This window comes from Ovis canadensis, chromosome 1 (assembly GCF_042477335.2).
Source record: "Ovis canadensis isolate MfBH-ARS-UI-01 breed Bighorn chromosome 1, ARS-UI_OviCan_v2, whole genome shotgun sequence".
NCBI classification, from domain to species: Eukaryota; Metazoa; Chordata; class Mammalia; order Artiodactyla; family Bovidae; genus Ovis; species Ovis canadensis.
Genome location: NC_091245.1, coordinates 145,508,390 through 145,530,839, shown reverse-complemented (window position 1 = coordinate 145,530,839; position 22,450 = coordinate 145,508,390). Strand labels below are relative to the sequence as shown.

The 22,450-nt window shown below is 38.3% G+C and overlaps 1 protein-coding gene across 5 annotated transcripts in view; it reads right to left on the bottom strand.

Annotated features, from left to right (window-relative positions):
- The window catches only part of LOC138434251 (putative uncharacterized protein ENSP00000383407), a 280,367-nt gene that overhangs the window by 38,238 nt on the left and 219,679 nt on the right, over positions 1 to 22,450 (bottom strand). For 4 of the 5 annotated variants that reach the window (XM_069578608.1, XM_069578626.1, XM_069578634.1 and 1 more), the window contains one exon: positions 4,049 to 4,180. In XM_069578608.1, coding sequence (XP_069434709.1) covers positions 4,049 to 4,180 — 132 coding nt within the window. Of the gene's footprint in view, positions 1 to 4,048; positions 4,181 to 10,399; positions 11,202 to 22,450 lie in introns of those variants that run through there. The other variant, XM_069578621.1, reaches the window with a different exon arrangement.

Below are 22,450 nucleotides of genomic sequence, written 5' to 3'. Positions count from 1 at the left end.
GGTGGCTCAGCCCGTAAAGAATCTGCCTACAATTTGGGATACCCAGATTCTATTCCCACGTTAGGAAGACCCCCTGAAGAAAGGAATGGCTGCCCACTCCAGTATTCTTCCCTGGAGAATTCCAAGACAGAGGAGCCTAGTGGGTCTCAGTTCATGAGATCACAAAGAGTCAAACACGACTGAGCAACTAACACACTAGCCCTTGAAAAGGCTTAAATATCTTACCGACTTAATTTATGAGATACAAAATGAAGTGGAAAACTGACAATTATTGGCTTACTTCAATCAATATAGATGGCAAGCTTGATAATTCAGGCTTGATCTTGTTAACCCCAAACTGGCAGAGGTACAAACATTTTATGTTCTCTCTTTTTTTCTAATTCAAGATCATTTATTAGCTTAAGATATAATAAAGTGGTGCTTAAATAGGTACAGAATCAAGCAGTAACAACTGACATTTTAACTAACGTAATAAAGTAATCAGTCTTTAGCTAGGCTAGTATGTTAGTCTATTTTCTTTCAGCATATTTGCTTAGCTGCATGATTATTCACTCTATCAAACTTTTTAGCTATTATTATTATTGTAAATCTTTTTTTGGTAGTAGCCCTCCCAAACTCTCCAGCTTTGCTATGCATTACAAATGAACCACTTATTATTATCTTTATAAAATTTAATAAAGTCTCATTTTAAATCAGTTCTTCTTTAGCCTATTTAGCTCTCCATTACCAATCCCTCCTAGAAATTCAATTAAAATGTAAACTGGATATTTTTGATGTTCTTCATTTAAAATCCCAACATTACTTTTTTTCCCTTAAACATCTCTCTAATTATGCAGTTGGTCTACACCTGATCTTCTCTTTGGGGGCCCTGGAACATCTTACAACCTCCAAAAAACTTCTCACTTCTAATAAGTATGCATAAATAAAATAGATTAAGAGAAGCCTAGAGGCCTAGGATTCTTCTCTTGTTTTTCTTTTCAATTCATGTGGCAAATGACATTATTTTTAGTATGAGCTATAAATTTTCACTCTAACTATGTATGCTGTTGGGTTGGGTGTAAAGTGTGTAAGTTTGAGAGTACCTCTTCCCTACAGGAAAATTACAAACCCATTTGGGCTGAGGACTCTCAGAGTTGGGGAATAATTCCATTAAGTTTAGAGGGCTTTTCATAGTATTTTCAGAACATTAATCCAGAAAGAAGCATCTATTTTCAATACTATTATGACTGATCCAAATCTTTTCCCCCTTGAATTAGAAAAGAAAAGAAAAGTGAGAATAGTAGGAGAAAAAAAAAAAAACCCTCTATCCTTCAGAAACTTAGATGGAAAGTTCTAAAATCACTAAATTTCATGATTAAAAGACTAATTTTGTTTTATCCAAGCTATGGATCATTTTTATCAGGAATAAAATAGGTGTCCATAATAATCTGACACAACTGGTATAATTCAACAATTGAATGGTGGAATTAATAATTGAACCAGTTGCTTTTCAGTGTGAGTGTGTGTATATACACACATATGCAAGCATGTGTTAGTTGCTCAGTTGTGTTCAACTTTTTGTGACTCCATGGATTGTAGCCCACCAGGCTCTTCTGCCCATGGTATTCTCTAGGCAAGAATACTGGAGTGGGCTGCCATTTCCTTCTCCATATATACACATATACATTTATATACTGGCTTCCCAGGTGGTGCTAGTGGTAAAGAACCTGCCTGCCAACGCAGGAAACATAAGAGACATTGGTTCAATCCCTGGGTCTGAAAAATCCCTTGGAGGAGGGCATGATAACCCAATCCAGTTTTCTTGCCTGGAGAATCCCATGGACAGAGGAGCCTGGCGGGCTACAGTCTGTAGGGTTGCAAAGAGTTGGACACAATGGAAGCAATTTAGCACAAGTGGATATTTATATACATATAAACATTTATGTTGATATACATGCATATATATTAAAATTAAATTGTGATACATATATATTTATTGTATACGATATATAAAATGTATACATTTACCTGAATATTTAATTATATATATATACAGAAATATATATATGACTCAGCTAGTAAAGAATCTGCCTGCACTGTGGGAGATCTGGGTTCAATCCCTGGGTTGGGAAGATCCCCTGGAGAAGCAAAAGACTGCCCATTCCAGTATTGTGACCTAGAGAATTCCATGGACTGTATAGTGCATGGGGTCGCAAAGAGTTGGACACAACTGAGTGACTTTCACTTTCACTTCCACTTTCACATATATACGGAAAGAGAGCTGTAGCAGTTTAAATCATGTTTTATTTTCATCTACTTTTGCAGTGTAAATGAAGTTTGATAACAATCCCAGTAAACTAGTTGGTCATGAACTTATTTTTCTTGCATACTTATTAAATTCATACATTTAAGGAAATATCTTGAATCTTTTAATCCTATTCACCTTTTCTTTTTAATTATAGAGAAAAAATGCTTACGAACATTTTGCAGTGTCAATTGACATTCCCCATGTAATGGTCTCTCTCTCTCACATTGAGATGTAAAATGTACTGCTGTTTCCTCTTAAACATATCTGTCAACATCAATATTTTAAGGATATTGAAAAGGGTACAGAGTGGAGTTTCCACGGCACTAAATTTTTAAATTATATTTACTTACTGAGACTTATTATTGAACTTGTTTATTGGAGGAAATGGCAAACCACTTCAGTATTCTGGCCTGGAAAATCCCATGGACAGAGGAGCCTGGTGGGCTACAGTCCATGGGGCCACAAAAGAGTCAGATAGGACTGAGCAACTAGGCACACACGCATAATACTATATTAGCCTTTCATTGATCTAGGTTTCTGGGAAACAGATGCATTCAGTAAGCTGGGAAAATAACTTTCCAATGTCCCCAACAAATAAGATAGGTAGCTGTGCAGGTTGGTGTAACATTGGAAGGTATTTTAATCTAATCTCTCATCCTCTCTCTAACTGGGAAAGTTATTTAGCCTTTCTCAACATTTCTAAACTTCTATAATGTTACTGTGAGGACCAGCACAAATAATTTCATATAAAACATCATCCAGTACAGTCCCTGACAAAAAGAAAGCACTGAGTAAATATTAGTTGATATTATTTTTTGGTTGCTGTTATTGAGGAAATGTGTGATTATAAGGGTAAGAGGTGACTTCTACATCTGTTAGTATAGAAAATTTCATTATTTGCTGCAGACATAGGACTTTTTATATTGTCCTAAGTCAAAGTAGAAACAAAATAAGTTTATTAGAATGGGATTAATTTAATTACAGCACAATTGACTAAGAAAACTGCCTGCACTGTAAAACAGGAACAGGGCTAATTTTGCAGAGCGTGGAGAACTCTCTGCCTCTGGTAATTATAAATATAATTCACAAAACTATTTGCCTTTGCATCCTAATAATACTCAACATTTTGTAAGTTGATGGTGTGTGTCCATAAATTTAAGCAGCACTTTAGTAAAGAAGTAGCACAGATTTTAAGGCAGTGAGTGGTGTGCTGAAGTTGGCGCTAGAGAGGATGAATAATTAAATATTCAGGTTTTGTAAGTGTGTTATTAAACCATTGGCAGCTTGAAGTCAACCATAGTAGGACCATTCAAACCATGGGAACTGGCAAATGCTACAAATCTCAGGTTCTCCCCACTCATCCCGAAGACCTGGTTTACCAGTAAACTGCTGATGTGGACATTATATAAATGTGTATTTAATTGCCAGCTTTAACACTAAATGGTTTATAGACTTTAACAAGTTATGTTGTATTTCTCTCCTATAATTTCATCATCTAGAAAGCAATACAATTACTTCTTTGTCATAAGTTTGCTTTTGATTAAATAATTTTAGCTACTTGATCATCTAATACATACTTTGTAAATGGTAGCTCATACTAATAAGCTAAAATCATGTAAGACAAAACAATGAAAAGTAGAAATTAAAAGTAAATGAAAAAGTTTCAGAAAACAGGGTCTTTTGCCATATTAACATGCTTCTTTAAGGAAGTGATTCTACATATACAACAGAAAAGAGGTGATTCGCTCAAGTTTCACTCACCATGAAGAGATTGCTGTGTGATCTTCCACTATCCTCAGAGGGTGAGAAAAAAGTATCAGTTCTACCCGAGCTCCTCTCTTGGTGAGCTTGCTTCTCTGGGACTGGCTCATATAAGCTGTCCATAGAGCCTTCCTGCAGTAGAGAGATTTCTGAGTTAAGGAATAACAAAATGATAATTTCCATTGGAAAGTTGTCTAACCATCTACCTACCTTTATACAGTACCCTAGTTAAACGGTCCTTGCACTGGGATTATACTTTATGGTATGCCAGTGTTCAATAGTGAGCAAGACAGCAAAGAGAGGCACTCTCAGCACTCACTAGAGAGCCAGGAATTAAAATAAAACGCTAAGTGTTGGTGAAAATGAAAGGGTTAGTTGCTCAGTTGTGCCCGACTCTTTGTAACCCCGCAGATGTCTGCCAGGCTCCTCTGTTCATGGAAATCTCCAAGCAAGAATATTGGAGTGAGTAGCCATTTCCTTCCCCAGGGGAATCTTCCTGACCCAGGGATCAAACACAGGTCTCCTGTATTGCAGGCAGAGTCTTTACTGTCTGAGCCACGAAGGAAGCGCCAAATGAGGCAGTTTCTCAAGAAGTATGATGAGAACATAAAGTTCAAGGTAAGAAAAGACCTCTTTGGACACCAAGAAACTTCCCTGGCGGTCAGGTCATAGCTTTTAGTCATATGCATCCCTCTGGTGGGAGCACCAATTAGTACTATGTCCTTGTATAAGAAACACAGTCTGTTGTACTTCAGCTTCCTCAACTGTAAAGTTGCAGTTTCATTCACCTTAAAAGAAAAACTTGGGATAAAATTAAATACAGTGTATGCTTTGAAATAGCAAAAATACCTCACAGGTATAATAAAGGCATTAACATTAATGTTTAAAGTATTTACATTAATAAGTTATATTATTCACTTGTTTGTATCCTTTTTTTGGAATAATGAATTTTAAAATGTATGAATCTACATGTAACACTATTGTGAACTCTATGCTTCTTTGTATTTGGGAAGCTTCCTTACTGACTAATTGACTTGTTATGATTATTTTCCTTTTAAGATTGAATTGTATTGTGTGGCATCAGCTGGAGATAGTCTTAAGGGAGAGAGGTATACACTCAATATACTGAAAATTTCTAGTCGTAGCAACTGGTGATACTGATAATGATGTCATCAATATAAATGTCTGCTGGATTACAAAAAAAAAGTTTTCTTGCTTGAAACAATGAGTGAGAAACCATAGTATTGTACAACAAATGTTCTCATCTTTAAAAATACATTTTGTTAAGATTCAAAAAAAATAAAGATTGAATTGTATTCACATTGTCTACCTTTAGAAATTTCGATCAGTAAGTTCTGTGTTACAGTTCCATAATTCAAGCAACTTGAACTCCAAATGAATTATCAGGAAAATTGATAAGACCTGGGTTAAGTCCTAAGACATGTGTGCTCTAAATACCTAAACATGTAGGAAAGTTGAAAGCCTAACAGAGTCACAGAGCGGTGACTGGAGGTTAAACTTTGAACCTATTAGGTGTCTGCCCACAAACAGGCAGCACTGATGGACCTTGTCCCTGTGGTGTAATGTGTGGTGGTGGTCCTCCACATTAAGCAAGCTCCCCGATGAAATCCAGGGGCTGCAGTACCCACAGGAGGCTGAAAAATGAAAGGAGGCTGAGAAAATCTCCTTCCCAAAGCTGCTGAGGCTTTGGCTTCTTGGAAGTCATAGGCCAGAAAAGTAAAATTCAATGCAGCCAGCAAACTGAGATCAGAGACAAGCTGCCAGCTGATTCAGTGACTGGAGCAGTAATAAGCCAAGTACCCCCCCCCCCCCCCCCGCCCCGGGATGGGATACCTGGACCAGCAACGTAAACCTTGTTTCTAAACTGGGGCCTCGGAAAGACTGGAGATTTTTGCCTCACAGCTAGCTAGAGAAAGGTAAAGAGGGCAGGAAGGAGAGAAAAGAGAGTGAGGAGGACGGAGGTGAGAGGGAGAGGAGAGGGAAAGACAGAGACCGAGACACTCGGAGAGACTCAGAGAGAGATGAGGTTATGCTTCAACACCAGCCGAAGCACATGAAGGGATCAAAAGCTGACAAAAAGTCAACTGAATTGACAATCTAAAGATAGAGCCATTTCCATTTCCATTGCATGAATGTAAAATCATAAAACAGGTGAAAAATAATTTAAAGAGAACATTTATCATCTTCACATGAGCTAAATAAAAAAGGAATTTTACAATTAAAATAACCTATGATGATACCAAAACAGGCAGAAACAAAATAAAACAATTACGAAGTCTTGAAAATAATATAACCACAGACATTTGTATTAAGTAATCAAAAATTGGAATGAACTCTAGACCTCTCAAAAGAATTAGAAAATGCTGATGAGTTCACCCAGAGTGCATAAAAGAATAAACAGAAAACCCATGAATCATTCGGGTAAATATATGGAGGACATATTGAGTCATTACAACATCAGATTATCAGGAATTCTAGCAAAATAAAGTGATAGATTTTTCTTGCCAATTAAGAAAACTAGGGACCAATTTTACTTATAGTTTTAAGAACTCCTAAATGTAATGTTAGCAAAATTAAATTTAATAATGTGTTTAAAAATACACCATGGTCAATTATAGGAATACAAGGATATTTCAACATTTAAACATACTGTAACATGTTTAAAAAATTTTATCACTTCAATAAATATTTTAAACAATTTATTATTCATCCTTGATAAAATCTCAGCAAATTGGGAAAAGACAGGACTTCTTCAACCTCATGAGGGTTATTTACCAAAAAAACTCAGGAAGACTCAATTAGAAGTAATTACATGAATGTTAGAAGCAAGACTAGGATGCCTGCCATATAGTATTTTTATTTGTCAGTGTTATAGGAGAGAGACAGAGAGAAGCAGAGAATGGTATAATTGCTACAGAAGAGGAAAATTTACAGATTATCTACATAAAAAGTACCCCCAAAAAACATAGATTATTAGAAGCAGGAAGACCAGGGTTCAATTCCTAGGTCGGGAAGATCCTCTGGAGAAGTAAATGGCAATCCATTCCAGTATTCTTGCCTGGAGAATCCATGGACAGAGGAGCTTGGCAGACTATAGTCCATTGGATTGCAAGAGTCAGACATGACTTAGCAACTAGCCACCACCACTTCCTTGCAATATCAAAATTTGAAAATCAATCACACATCTATAAATCAGCAAAAAAAATTAGGGAAAAAATCACAATAGCAACCAAAATTCTTTAGACCACTAGCAATAAAGTTAGCAAAGATGTACAAGAACTTTTTAGAGAAAATTATAAAACATCTTTTTTTTTTTACAGTGTCCCTTCCTTTTATTTATTTATTTATTTATTTTTAGTTTTTTATTTTTTAAATTTTAAAATCTTTAATTCTTACATGCGTTCCCAAACATGAACCCCCCTCCCACCGCCCGCCCCAAAACATCTCTCTGGGTCATCCCCATGCACCAGCCCCAAGCATGCTGCATCCTGCGTCAGACATAGACTGGCGATTCAATTCTTACATGATAGTATACATGTTAGAATGTCATTCTCCCAAATCATCCCACCCTCTCCCTCTCCCTCTGAGTCCAAAAGTCCATTATACACATCTGTGTCTCTTTCCCTGTCTTGCATTTAAAGGTCATGAAAGCTTAAAATAAGAGGAGAGTTATACATGTTTGTGGATGGGAGAACTCAACCTCAGAATGAAGTCAATTTCCTCTAAAGGTGTAAAATTTAAATTTATTTTAATCAAAATCCCATAAAAAACTTTCACATAACTTGATAAGATGATTCTGTATATTTATAGAAGCAAAGAGATTTTGAAAGTCCACAGGTTGAAGATAACAAGAAGAGGACATTCTTTGAAGTAAGATATCTGCTGGGCATTAGAATTACCTTAATAGGTGTGTAGAACAGTCAAAAAGAAAAGGATGGAGATATACCAATGGGATAAAATATATAAACCAAATAAAGATAGGGGCAGCATTTCAAATCACTGAAGAAATGGTGCACGGGAAATTGATTTATAACCTTACTGGGTTACAAAGTCAGGCTAAACTCAATAACTCTATGATGAGCTCAACAAAAAAATCATCCTGCTTCTAATGAGCAGGTTTTCTAAAAGCCTTATCACCGTGTAAAACTCTAAGAAAATTTCTGGATTCAGAGTGGCCCACATAAAAGGATATTCCTGCCTCCCTTTTGAAAAATAGACCCCATTTGGAGTTTATAGATCCAAAATAATAGCAATCACCTTTAATGGATTATTTATAGTATCCTTGGTTAAAAATGGGTAGTACATTAAGTTTGGCTTTATATTTCTCTTAAAAACCCCATTTACTAAAAGATTTACAATTTCCCCCTACACTTAAGAGAATGTTTAACTCATTCATTGACTTTTCTAATGCTAATCTTTATGTGATGCTTATTATTTAGCATCACCTATTTCTTAAAGATTTAAGGGTCAATATGTTTATTTACACTTCCATTTTTTAATTCTGCAATCTCTCCATTAAATCAGTAGTTTTTAATCTCTTCTTTAAAACGCTGTGCCCCATGTGTTCACATTCCTATAGGCACAGATAAAATGTGTTTTGAATTACATACCAATTCCTGGCAAAAGCTATGACCCCACCCCTTTTTCACAGCTCATAACAGCATGGTAGGGTGTCATAACACCCTGATTGGGAGCCCATATGCTAAATAACTTTATTTATTTATTCCCCAAGAAGGAATAAAAATATCTAAAATAGTTTTGATTTTTTTTTTAACCAAGTACCTTGTGGACATTTTCTTATTATAGAAATTACTTTTAACCACATATAAACTTCAGAATGCTTACCCACAATAAGTCAGTGTTAATGATGGTTCAGCCTAAACTAACACGTTTCTGAACAAGGCTAGCTTAAAGAGATGGGAAAGAGATGGCAGTCAAACTGAGTACATGAGACATGGCTTTGAAGCAATCCTTTTTGAGGGCGTGCCACCTTCCCTATTACAGAGAAAGACAATCACACTCATTATATGGTTTTATGTCTTTACTAGAAGGATTACAAAGCATATGCTATGCATGCTGAGCTCTGCTATGTTATAGAAACATTAGCATAGAAACATTCAGCGTGATTTCAGAACACGGTCGGCTCTGCTGCTACACTGCCTATTTCCATGGGAAGTATATTCCTGTAAACCACATATAGCTCTTTTAGAGCAACTAGAAGCAAATGCATAATACCACTTAAATCACCTGAAATGGGATTTCTCCAGTCAGATTTATACGGCACAAAGCAAAGTTGAGCACTGGCGGTTATTTTGTAAATTAGGAGTATGTAGGCAAGCTGAACTCGATGATTCAGCCTGCCACAACTCACAACTGCATTTTATTTTTCAAGATGCTCTAAGATTAAATCCCTTATCTTGGCTTAAAATGCCTCCTGTTTAGGTATTACAACTATGTCAGCACCATCTCTAGCACTTATGTTAATCTTATTTGCAATTTGGAAAGAAAACAAACATCAAAGTAAACCATTTTATTTCCTCAAATGACAGGGATCTCCCATCGACATCTTGAAAAACCAATGAATAGGCATAATACCCTGCTGTAAACACAGATAGAAATGAATAAAATTATTTTTGAAATCCATTTTTAGCATTGGCAGATGGTCACAACTGCAGGTTAGAGTTATAAAATATTTCCAGATCTATGACGACCTGCTAACTTCCACTGATCCACTTCAGGCTAAAAGGAAAAAAAAGCAATAATGTAAAAAAGAATTTGAGAGGTGCCTACTCCCTTGAATGAACGCATCTGCAGGACTGGATTAATCTATTGTACCTTGCATTTACAGGGCTGTGTAACTCAGCAAGCTGCCTCCATGGTGGTTTAACCAAACCAACATTGAACTGAATCCATTACTCAGACAATAAAGGAGGAATTTTGATTACTCAGAATGTCCCAAAGCAAAACCAGTAACCCCAATGCAGCATATTTTGCAAAATAAAAACTCTTGTGCTTAATAATGAAAAGAATAAAATAGTTCCTCAAAAAGACTATCTACATCTCACACTTAGAAATTCAATATCAAATTGTTAAGTAATTAATCATTGTTATAGATAAATGTATGCTGTTTTTGTAAATTACTTGCCTCTGCACACAGTTGGCTTACGTTCTTTAATGAAAATGTTTCCTTATTTTTCTGACGTAGACTTTCTTATGAAATCCTAGACTGTATCCTAAAATATCACCACTTAGGGGGTTTAGGGTAGACCCTAGTTCCAGACAATAAAATAAAGATGAGGATATAAATGGTACATGTATTAAAAATCTTACCAGCGAAAAGCAGAAAAGATTCATTTTGGTCAGTTTCCGCTCCTTGTCGCAGTGCCCTCTCTTGGCTTCACAGCTGTTTGGACAGTGCTCCCAGGAGATTACTCCAGAGTAAAATCCTTGCCATAATCCCAGGGATTCGCAGACCATTATCAAATGAAATAGGTCTTTGTTGAACAAACAATTTTCTAAATTAATGAGGAACCTTGACTAATAAAAGGAGAGAATGAGACTAACCATGATCTTTGTAAACAGATTTCAATGGTGACAATAACATTCCTAAAATCTGGAAGAAAAATGCAGTGGGAACAACCATAGGCCTATCTGAGTTAGAAATATGAAGCACGCCTCGGAGAAAATGGCATTCTCCGACATAAATTAGCCCCTTCCCTTGGTTGGTTCCAAGCTCAGTACCAGGTGCGCCCCATCACCCATGTCTCCTTCCTCTTCCACTGATTAAAATAATGTTGGATCCCTTATTCTTTTTATGATGGTAAATTATGCATCATTTAAAATTTCCCATTTTAACAATTTTAAAGTGTACAGTTTTGTGGCATTGGGTATACTCTTGTTATTGTGCAAACATCATAGCCATCCATCTCCAGAACGTTTCCATCTTATAAAACTGAAATTCTGTACCCGTTAAACACTAACTCTCCTCCATTCCTCCCTCCCCCCAGGCCCTGGTAACAACCATTCTACTTTCTGTTCCTGTGAATTTCACTATTCTAGGTACCTCATTTCGGAGAAGGCAATGGCACCCCACTCTAGTACTCTTGCCTGGAAAATCCCATGGGCGGGGGAGCCTGGTGGGCTGCAGTCCATGGGGTCTCTAGGAGTCGGACACGACTGAGCGACTTCACTTTCACTTTTCACTTTCATGCATTGGAGAAGGAAATGGCAACCCACTCCAATGTTCTTGCCTGGAGAATCCCAGGGACGGGGGAGCCTGGTGGGCTGCCGTCTGTGGGGTCGCACAGAGTCAGACATGACTGAAGCGACTTAGCAGCAGCAGCAGCAGCAGCAGCAGCAGCAGGTACTTCATTTAAATGGAATCATGCACTATTTGCCTTTTGTAATTAGCTTCTTTCACCTAGCATAATGTCAAGGCTCACTCATGTTGCAGTGTGTATCAGAATTTATTTTTTGAGTGTAAATAATATTCATTGCATGGATGTACCACATTTTTTCAACAGAAATGGGGATGGTTAATTCATTTATTTATTCATTCATTCATTTGTGTTTATCAGAGTATAGCTGATTTATAAGGGCTTCCCTGGTATCTCACTTGGTAAAGAATCTGCCTGCAGTGCAGGAGACCAGGGTTCAATCCCTGGGGTGGGAAGATCCCCTGGAGAAGGAAATTGCAAAGCACTCCAGTATTCTTGCCTGGAAAATCCCATGGAAAGAGGAGCCTGGTGTGCTACAGTTCATGGGTTGCGAAGAGCTGGGCACAATTGAGCAACTAACATTGCTGTCTTAGTTTCAGGCATGCAGAAGAGTGAATCAGTTATACATATACATATATCCACTTTTTTAGATTCTTTTCCCAGATAGGCCATTACAGAGTATTAAGTAGAGTTCCCTGTGGTATATAGTAGGTCTTTATTAGTTATCTATTTTATGTATGTGTGAATATGTCAATCCCATCTCCCAATTTATCCCTCTTCCCCCGTCCCAGATGTATGTGTCCCAATTTGTTTATTCGTTTATGTTGATGGACACTTTGGTTACTTTTACCTTGTATCTATTATAGATAATGCTGCTTTGAATATGAGCATACACGAATCTGTATGCATTCCTGATGTGAATTCTTTTGACTGTTTACCCAAAAGTAGAATTCCTGCAAAGTTAAATTTAGATCTTGCAAGTGTGCTTTTACTTCAGCTGGCCTTGGACTTATTTTTCCTTTAAATTATATTTATTTTTGGTTCCCCACTGGAAATGGCATCCTTTAATTAGGAATACCTGGAGAGTTGCATGGCAAACTTCTGCTTCAGAGTGTTGTTGTCTTAGAATACTTGAGTTCCATGTAACAGACTAGAGGACAGACTGCTTACTCATGACTAAGAACTATTCTTCTCATATAAGCATTGGTCTCTTGATTCACAACTGTTGGCATTGATGCAGAGCATTGCCTTTGACTGTGTGGATCACCAGAAACTGTGGGAAATTCTTCAAGAGATGGGAACACCACCCACCTGATCTGCCTTTTGAGAAACTAGTATGCAGGTCAGGAAGCAACCATTAGAACTGGACATGGAACAACAGACTGGTTCCAATTAGGAAAAGGAGTACGTCAAGGAGGTATATTTTCACCTTGCTTATTTAACTTATATGCAGAGTACATCATGAGAAATGCTGGGCTGGAAGAAGCACAAGCTGGAATCAAGATTGCCAGGAGAAATATCGATAACCTCAGATATGCAGATGACATCACCCTTATGGCAGAAAGTGAAGAAGAACAAAAGAACCTCTTGATGAAAGTGAAAGAAGAGAGTGAGAAAGTTGGCTTAAAGCTCAACATTCAGAAAACGAAGATCATGGCATCTGGTCCCATTACTTCCTGGAAAATAGATGGGGAAACAGTGGAAATAGTGGCTGACTTTATTTTTCTGGGCTCCAAAATCACTGCAAATGGTGACTGCAGCCATGAAATTAAAAGACGCTTATTCCTTGGAAGGAAAGCTATGACCAACCTATACAGCATATTACAAAGCAGAGACCTTACTTTGTCAACAAAGGTCTGTCCAGTCAAGGCTATGGTTTTTCCAGTAGGCATATATGGATGTGAGAGTTGGACTATAAAGAAAGCTGAGCACTGAAGAATTAATGTTTTTGAACTGTGGTATTGGAGAAGACTCTTGAGAGTCCCTTGGACTGCAAGGAAATCCAACCAGTCCATCCTAAAGGAGATCAGTCCTGGATGTTCGTTGGAAGGACTGATACTGAAGCTGAAACTCCGATATTTTGGCCACTTGAAGCGAAGAGCTGACTCATTGGAAAAGACTCTGATGCTGGGAAAGATTGAGGGCAGAAGGAGAAGGGGTCAACAGAGGATGAGATGGTTGGATGGCATCACCGACTCAATGGACATGGGTTTGGGTAAACTCTGGGAGTTGGTGATGGACAGGGAGGCCTGGTGTGCTGCAGTTCATGGGGTCGCATAGAGTCGGACACAACTGAGTGACTGAAGTGAATGGAACTGAACTGATGCAGAGAATCAGTGAGGTCAGAGTCATGGCCACAGGCCGCAGTTCCCTTGCCCTTCCCTTCAAGGTCTGAATCTGGATGCAGAAGCTCGAAGCATGAAGCTCTCACATTTTTAGATGAAGGCATCAGATGCTGTAGGCATGAGTGTCAAGTAGCCCTCTGTGTTTGGCTGTTTTTTTATGATCCTCCCTAGAGCCTTGGCATCCCTGTAAGTTATACTATTTCTGTGTGCTTTCTCAAGTTAGTATTTTTGGGGAGTATTATTTAAGGTGTATTTTGAGAAAATGTAATATTAAAATTTAATTAAAACCAGATGAAACTAGGACTTTGAGTCTCTTCCTTAAGGTCTCTTTTAGAAGCTATAACACTAATTCAAGTGCCAATATTTTCAAAATTTGATTATGAAATTTTCACACATCCTCAAAAGTAGAGTTCAATAATCCCTTCATATTTCCATCATCTATGTGCAAAAACTATCAAGATACCCTGTTTCATCCTTCTCATTTTTCTTTCCTGCCAGAGTATTCTAAACCCCAGACACAATGTCATTTCACTGCTACATACCTTCACTTTGTGTCTCTAAAATGTTTTTTGACATTTTCTTAGATAATCTAAGGGGTATTGTTATACCTAAGAATTATTCCACGATAACTTCAGATACCTCCTTGTGTTACACCTGCCTTGGAAAGAGAGAGTCTCTTCTCCAATCTCTTGACTATGAGCTGAGGCTGGAACTTGATACATAGAACATGGCAGTGGCATCATTGTACTAGATCCAAGCCTTGCCTTTAAGAGGCTGCCCACTCCCCCTTCCTTCTTCTTTGAACGCAGCTGCTTTATTGTGAGGAAGCTCAAGTTGCACATGGGAGACCCGCATGAAGCACCACTGAAGGCTCCTGTGAAAGCCCCAGATGCTCTTCAAGCTAGCAGGCAGCACCAATATGCTCGCTCCATGACCAAGGCCGTCTGGGGAGTAAGACCCAAGTCCCCGGCGAGACACTTAAACCATGCCAGATGGAGCAGAGAGCTGTCGCTCAAGAGAGCTGACCGAGTTAAAAAATTGTAAGGAAATAAATTGTTGGGTTTTTTTTAGCCACGAAGTTCCGGGGTAGTTTGTCATGTGACAAGATAGCCAAAGCACTTTCCATAATTAAACTCCTCAATGATCTTTTTAAACAAATAATAATAATTTTCATTTGCTCCACTTGAGTCAAGATACAAACAAGGACCACATGTCACATTGGGGTGTCATGTCTGGCAAGTTTCTTTGCTCTCCCTACTAATTCCTCTGTTTGTCTGACTCTCTCTGTCTCTATCTTTTTCTATTTCTCTTTTTCTTCCTTGCCATTAACTTTTGCAAAAATTAGGTGCTGTAAAATATATCACATTCATATTTTCTTTTTGTTTTAAAAGTTTTCTTTCTGTACTTTTTCCCTCAACTTGAAGTTCTCCTAACCTATATCTTTTAGAAGCAATCAAAACAGTAAAATATCCTAATTTTTTTTTTCTGAAAAAGGTCTCTGAGGTGTTTTATGTTACATGAAGACAATACCCAAGAGTCGTGGCTAATTCAAAGAGCAGAATAGGTCCTGATGGGGACAGAAAATCCTTCTATTGCCTCCCCTCATATTCTTCTTTTCTCAGATGCTGAAAATAAACTGTCTTTTATCTATTTCCTCTGAAGATAGAATTTCTATACTCTGTAAGTTGATAATTACTTTTCATTCCAACAGGTAGTTATCATGATAGTATATAAAGGACATAAGTTTTGGAACCAGACAGACCTGAATTTGAATTCAGTAACTTACTATGAAACCTTTGACAAGTCACTTAACTTCTCTGAATGTCAATTTCCACTTCTATTTTTAAAAAGTGATGAAAGCATCTTTCTTAAAGTCTGTTTATTTAAATTGATGCATGGGTGATAAGTCACTTCAGTCGTGTCTGATTCTTTGCAATCCCGTGGACTGTACTCTGCCCGTCTTCTCCGTCCACAGGATTCTCCAGGCAAGAACACTGGAGTGGGTTGTTATGCCCTCCTCCAAGGGGTCTTCCCAACCCAGAACTCAAACCACATCTTCTATAGCTTCTGCATTGCAGGCCAATTCTTTACTGCTGTGCTTCCAGGGAAGCACACATAAATTGATACCAATGTACGTAAAGTGAATTGCAGGGAGAATTCAGCAGATGCTATTGTGAATTAGTTCGGTCACCTGTTCCAATTGCAGTGTGCACCAAGAGCAGCCACTGAATTTCACCGTCTCACTAAAAGAGAAGGAAGGAGGGTTGTGTCTTGGTCAAAACACATCACAGCAGAAGCCGCAGATCTGGATTTTATACTTAGCTTTAGAAATGAGAAGCTCCCTGACAAAGTCTCTCAAAGGATTTTTTAGCTTCTTAATCTACAAACAAAATCTATAGACTAAGTCTTTCTCAACATTTTTCACAGTAAAGAACACACACCAGAAAATGGATGTTTCCTTAAGGTTCCATTGATCACTTCAAGTTCCAAGGAGGTGTTATATTAACGCATATGTAATCATTCTTAATGTATTAGCAGCTCACTACACAACAGTTGGGAAACTCTGGTCTGAAAGATATCTAAAACTCCTATAGCTCATGACACTCATGGTGGATATTTCAGAGCAGTAAAAATGGTAAACTTAGAGTGAGGGAGAGGAAAAACCTTTCAAATTGCATAGAGGTAAATCTGATACTTATATTCAAATTTACTGCATCAAACTATAGTACAGACAATTCTGAGACCCCACCTTATCCCCCAGGTGGTACTTCCCTAAGTTAAATGGAAATAATTATAAATTACCCACTCTTTTCATTGAAAAGGAATGTCTTAACTCAATAAATAATCATTTATTGTTTCAAGTCCATTTCTAAAATTTCATAAACAAAGGACAGGGATACAGTCATGGATTTGGAAGAAGCATAATTAGAGTAGTAGAGCATAAAGTATGTTTCATTTTGGAAATTATCTGTAGACAGGATTACCATCATATCTATTAATTTATTCACCCAGATAACATTGTTCTCCCATTTTTAAGCCATCAAAGGAAAAGGGAGGAAAAGAGAAAGGGAAGGGAAGAGGGAAAAAGAGGGAGTCAGAAAAGGAGGGTGGGGACTCTTACAGTACGTACATTCTTATGACAGACAGTAAGTATCTTAACGTTCATGGACTGATTTTGAAGGACAGCTATAGTGTTCGTTGCTCAGGCATGTCCTTCTCTTTGTGACCTCATGGACTGTAGCCTGCCAGGTTCCTCTATCCATGGGATTCTCCAGGCAATAATACTGGAGCGGCTTGCCATTTCCTCCTCTAGGAGATCTTCCTAACACAGGGATTGAACCCAGGTCTCTGGCATTAGAGGCAGTTTCTTTACCTTCTGAGCCACCAGGGAGCCCAACCTTGGGGTCTAAGTAAAGGTATACAGTAATGGTATGGATCAAAACTCCCTTGACAGCCTGTGATCTGACAGATGACGTTCAGTTCACTTCAGTTCAGTCGCTCAGTCGTGTCCGACTCTTTGCCACCCCATGGATTGCAGCACGCCAGGCCTCCCTGTCCATCACCAACTCCCAGAGTTCATTCAAACTCATGTCTATCGAGTTGGTGATGCCAGCCAGCCATCTCTTCTTCTGTCTTCCCCTTCTCCTTCTGCCCCCAATCCCTCCCAGCATCAGAGTCTTTTCCAAGGAGTCAACTTTTCACATGAGGTGGCCAAACTATTGGAGTTTCAGCTTCAGAATCATTCCTTCCAAAGAACACCCAGGACTAATCTCACTTAGGAGGGACTAGTTGGATCTCCTTGCAGTCCAAGGAACTCTCAAGAATCTTCTCCAACACCACAGTTTGAGAACATCAATTCTTCGGCACTCAGCATTCTTCACAGTCCAACTCTCACATCCATACATGACCACTGGGAAAACCATAGCCTTGACTAGATAGAACTTTGTTGGCAAAATAATGTCTCTGCTTTTCAATATGCTATCTAGATTGGTCATAACTTTCCTTCCAAGGAGTAAGCGTCTTTTAATTTCATGGATGCCATCACCATCTGCAGTGATTTTGGAGCCCCAAAAAATAAAGTCTGACACTGTTTCCCCCATCTATTTCCCATGAAGTGATGGGACCAGATGCCATGATCTTCATTTTCTGAATGTTGAGCTTTAAGCCAACTTTTTCACTCTCCTCTTTCACTATCAGTAAGAAGCTCTTTAGTTCCTCTTCACTTTCTACCATAAGGGTGGCGTCATCTGCATATCTGAGGTTATTGATATTTCTCCTGGCAATCTTGATTCCAGCTTGTGCTTCTTCCAGTCCAGCATTTCTCATGATGTTCTCTGTATATAAGGTAAATAAGCAGGGTGACAATATACAGCCGTGACGTACTCTTTTTCCTATTCGGAACCAGTCTGTTGTTCCATGTCCAGTTCTAACTGTTGCTTCCTGACCTGCATACAGATTTCTCAAGAGGCAGGTCAGGTGGTCTGGTATTCCCATCTCTTTCAGAATTTTCCACAGTTTATTGTGATCCACACAGTCAAAGGCTTTGGCATAGTCAAGAAAGCAGAAATAGGTGTTTTTCTGGAACTCTCTTGTTTTTAGTATGATCCAGCAGATGTTGGCAATTTGATTTCTGGTTCCTCTGCCTTTTCTAAAACCAGCTTGAACATCTGGAAGTTCACGGTTCACGTATTGCTGAAGCCTGGCTTGGACAATTTTGAGCATTACTTACTAGCGTGTGAGATGAGTGCAATTGTGCTGTAGTTTGAGCATTCTTTGGCATTGCCTTTCTTTGGGATTGGAATGAAAATTGACCTTTTCCAGTCCTGTGGCCACTGCTGAGTTTTCCAAATTTGCTGGCATATTGAGCACAGCACTTTCACAGCATCATCTTTGAGGATTTGAAATAGCTCAACTGGAATTCCATCACCTCTACTAGCTTTTTCTGAGTGATGTTTCCTAAAGCCCATTTGACTTCACATTCCAGGGGTAGAAGAATCCATAAATGATATCTCTGTCCCTCTATTTCATCAGTAAAACATATGGCATAGAATTGTATAATCTCAAGTTTCTTGCATCCTTTTCCAAACTCTTGTAGAAAATTGCAATGAATGAAAGATACCTTTAAACTTTGTGAGCAAACTGGAATAGATTAGAGTTTTAAAATATCTGATAACACTGTAATGAATGAGTAAAATGTATTTAATTTAAAAGGATGCTCTACAAATACAAATAAAATTGTCAGTTTTTTCCATTGATAATTCTTTTAAACACTTTAATAGCAAAGTTATAGTTTGGTAATAGCAAATATAACTAGTATCTTCTTCGCAAGAGATTTCAAGAGAAGGTCTTGGTCACTAGCCCCAAAGAGCTCTCCATGTGGACTGCATGATGCTGACTCTGGAATATGACCTCTTCCCCAACTAAACTGAAATGCTTTTCCTTCATAAGACTTCATGACTCTAGGAAGTACACATTGTTGCTTACTGTTAATCTCTTTGCTCTTGGTATGGTACAAATTTAGTATCAAGGAAAATATGTGCCACAGAAGGGCTGTCAGTGTGCTTGTTGAATTCCTCTTTTTGCTTATGTAGGCTTTGCGTCCCATTATCCAGACAACCTCAGACTATAGCTGCCTTTATGCCAATGCTTTGTTTAATGATGCTAAAACAGAGTGTATTTTCATAGAGTTGGCCAAACCAAAAATACTGATATACCTCCAGGCCACCAGGCAGGGCCTCAAGGGACTTGCGATCCCAGACCTGTGCCCTCCAGCTATGTAGAGTGTCAGGAGTCATAAAAATCAGCATTATCTGTGTGTGCCATAATGACACAAGGGTTGGGAGCTACGGTGGTGAGATGACAAGAGCAGATGCTTGGAGTACTTTATTAGCCTACGAGAAACGAGGCAAATTTTTCTACATGATTTCTTAATGATAAATTATTTGTTTCAGGAAATAACATCATGTACAATTTTTAAAAATTGAGCTATAATTTAGCTTCTTAATTTTAGCTGTTCTGGAATATGTGTTTTAAATGTGGTTTTAATGACGTTGAACTCCTTTTCATGTTTCTTAGCCTTTCAACACTGAGAAATGTTTATTCAAATCTTACCATTCTTAACTGAGAATGGTAATTCAAATACTAATATATAATTCAAATACAAAAAAAAAATGTAGGCCTTCCTAGGTGGCCTTCCTAGGTGGCCAGGTGGCTGGCCTTCCTAGGTCAGCTGGTGGTAAAGAATCCAGCTGTCACATAGGAGACATGGGTTCGATACCTGTGTCAGGAAAATCCTCTGGAGAAGGAAATGGCAACCCACTCCAGTATTCTTAGCTGGGAAATTCCATGGACAGAGAAGCCGGGCCATCTACAGTCCATGAGATTGGAAAGGAGTCAGACACAACTTAGCAACTAAACAACAACATGTCAAGGCATGTTTCCAAGTGGATATGTTTCTGGAATCCCATCTTATTCCATTGGTTGATCTTTGGGCCAATTTTGTGCTTTTTTAATTACTATAGCTTTAGAGCAAGTCTTGCTATCTGGTAGTGGATGTACTCCAGCTTTACTCTTGGTCTCTGATGTCATCTTGGCTATCTTAAGCCCTTCCATCTATTTTTAAGAGCATGAGATTGAAAACCTGGAAAGAAGTTTAAGTTTCACCTTGGGCACTGTCTAGCTATGACCTTGTGAAAGACATTTAACCTCTCTCTCTATGTTCCTTATTTGTAAAATAGGCAGGTCCTGAATTTAACAAACCCAAAACCTCTTCTTGCATTTGTGATTTTCTAGCCCAATTCACACAGAAAAGGAAGGCAATTGATGTTCATAAATAAAACACAGGAAACATCCCTTGGAAGGATCATTGCTTAAATGCAGCCAGTTTTTTCCTCCACGAATATTATTTCACATGTTTAAAATAATGTATCTGAAAGTGGATTTAGAGATCATGTTTAATACATTATCAAAGGATTTACAAATTCATTAAGTTTCTAATCTGATACTTTAACAACAACACAAAAGGCATGGGGGTTTTGGGGAAATAAAATTTGGACAATGTTGGAAAGATTGGATCACATGTATTTCTCTGTTACTAGGGAAAAGAATTGAAGCCTACAGTAACTGGCACCACAGTCTTACCCTGCAAGCCATTGTCTCCATTTCATCATGTCAGTGGCCCAATGTCACACTTTGTTTTGCTCTTAGGCATTTTCCTATGTAATTCTTCATACCTAAAGCATTCTTCTGCCCTATTTTCATCAATTCATATCTCTTAATTTCTTACAAGTCACTACCGGCTTGTCTTCCTTGAGTAACCTTGCTTCACACTTTGCGCCTTTTCACTTTGTTCCCTGCCTGCACTGCCTCCCATACTTTATCTATATACAGAAATTGTATGAAACTTGCCATTCTCTACTCCCTCCATGTCTCTTATGCCTCCTGCATTGGCAGGTGGGTTCTCTACCACTAGCACCACCTGGGAAGCCAAGTGAAAGTGTTAGTCTCTAATTTGTGTGAATCTTTGTGATCCTGTGGTCTGTAGCCTGCAGACTCCTCTGTCCATGGAATTCTCCAGGTAGGAATACTGGAGTGGGTAGCCATGCCCTTCTCCAGGAGATCTCCCCAACCCAGGGACTGAACCCAGGTTTCCTGCATTGCAGGCAGATTCATTGCCTTCTGAGCCACCAGAGGAGCCCGATTAGAGTCTAAGATACTTTTATTTTAAATTGTCAGCAGGATGGGGAGTGTTGCATTTAGAGTTGTACAGTTATATCCAGGTCTTTGGGAAGAACTCTTAGGTTGCATGTGCTTCTTCTGCACCAGTCATATGTGTATCTCATTTCACAAGTTCTGGTGAGGCAGTTTGCAGCCAGTATCCTCTTATTTTATAAGTGAGGAAAGATTTATTACAATTAGGTAACATGCTTAGTGTTAGTGTCGGATTCTCTTCTTCCAAAAGGGGAGATGAGGATGGGAACAAACTGAATTAATGGTTATTTGACAAATAACCTGCCTATTTTTACAAATAAGGACAGAGAGAGGGAGGTTAAACTTCTTTCATAAGGTCATAGCTAGATAGTGTCCAAGATGAAGCTTAAACTTCTCTCCAGGTTCTCAATCTCATGCTCTTAAAAATAGACTGAAGGACCTAAGATGGGAACAAACCAAATTAGCTGACTATTGGGGTTGAGCGGTGGTCCTAAAGGACACAAACTAGACACAGGATATTCTTCTTGCCAGAGACAAGAGACCCGGGGACTGGTGAAAGGATTAAGAGAAATCAATCAAATCTGGTCAAGATGTAGGCTGAGAGATCCAAGAAGGATGCCAAATCCTGAGGAGCAGAGTTTGAAATAAAGAGGTTATATGAAACAAGAACTGGTTTGAAACATAGGGATGGGGCTGAAAGAAGGAGGGTGTACAGCAACAGAAAGAGAGTGAATGATTAGTAAGTATCTTCTGGGTGCATAAACTCATATGTAAGTGAATGCCCTATAAGGTATAAATGAGAGAGAGGCATCAAAAACTTATTTTGAGATTTAAACCTGGACAATTGGCTAAATCTTAGTCTTTGTTGAACAGAACTAGAGATCTAGAGAAAATGAAAACTTCAGTAGACAATCTGGAAATAGAGATTTTAGTTGTGACATCCAACTTAGAATGTCCAATATGCAATGGAAAATGCATAGAGTTCAGAAGAGAAGTAGAGATTAGAGTTTGCAGTTTAAGAAATGCTTTGCATGCTTCATCTTATCCTCAAAAAACAAATGAACAAAAACCTCTAAGTACATTGGAAATTTAAAATAAAGAAATTTATT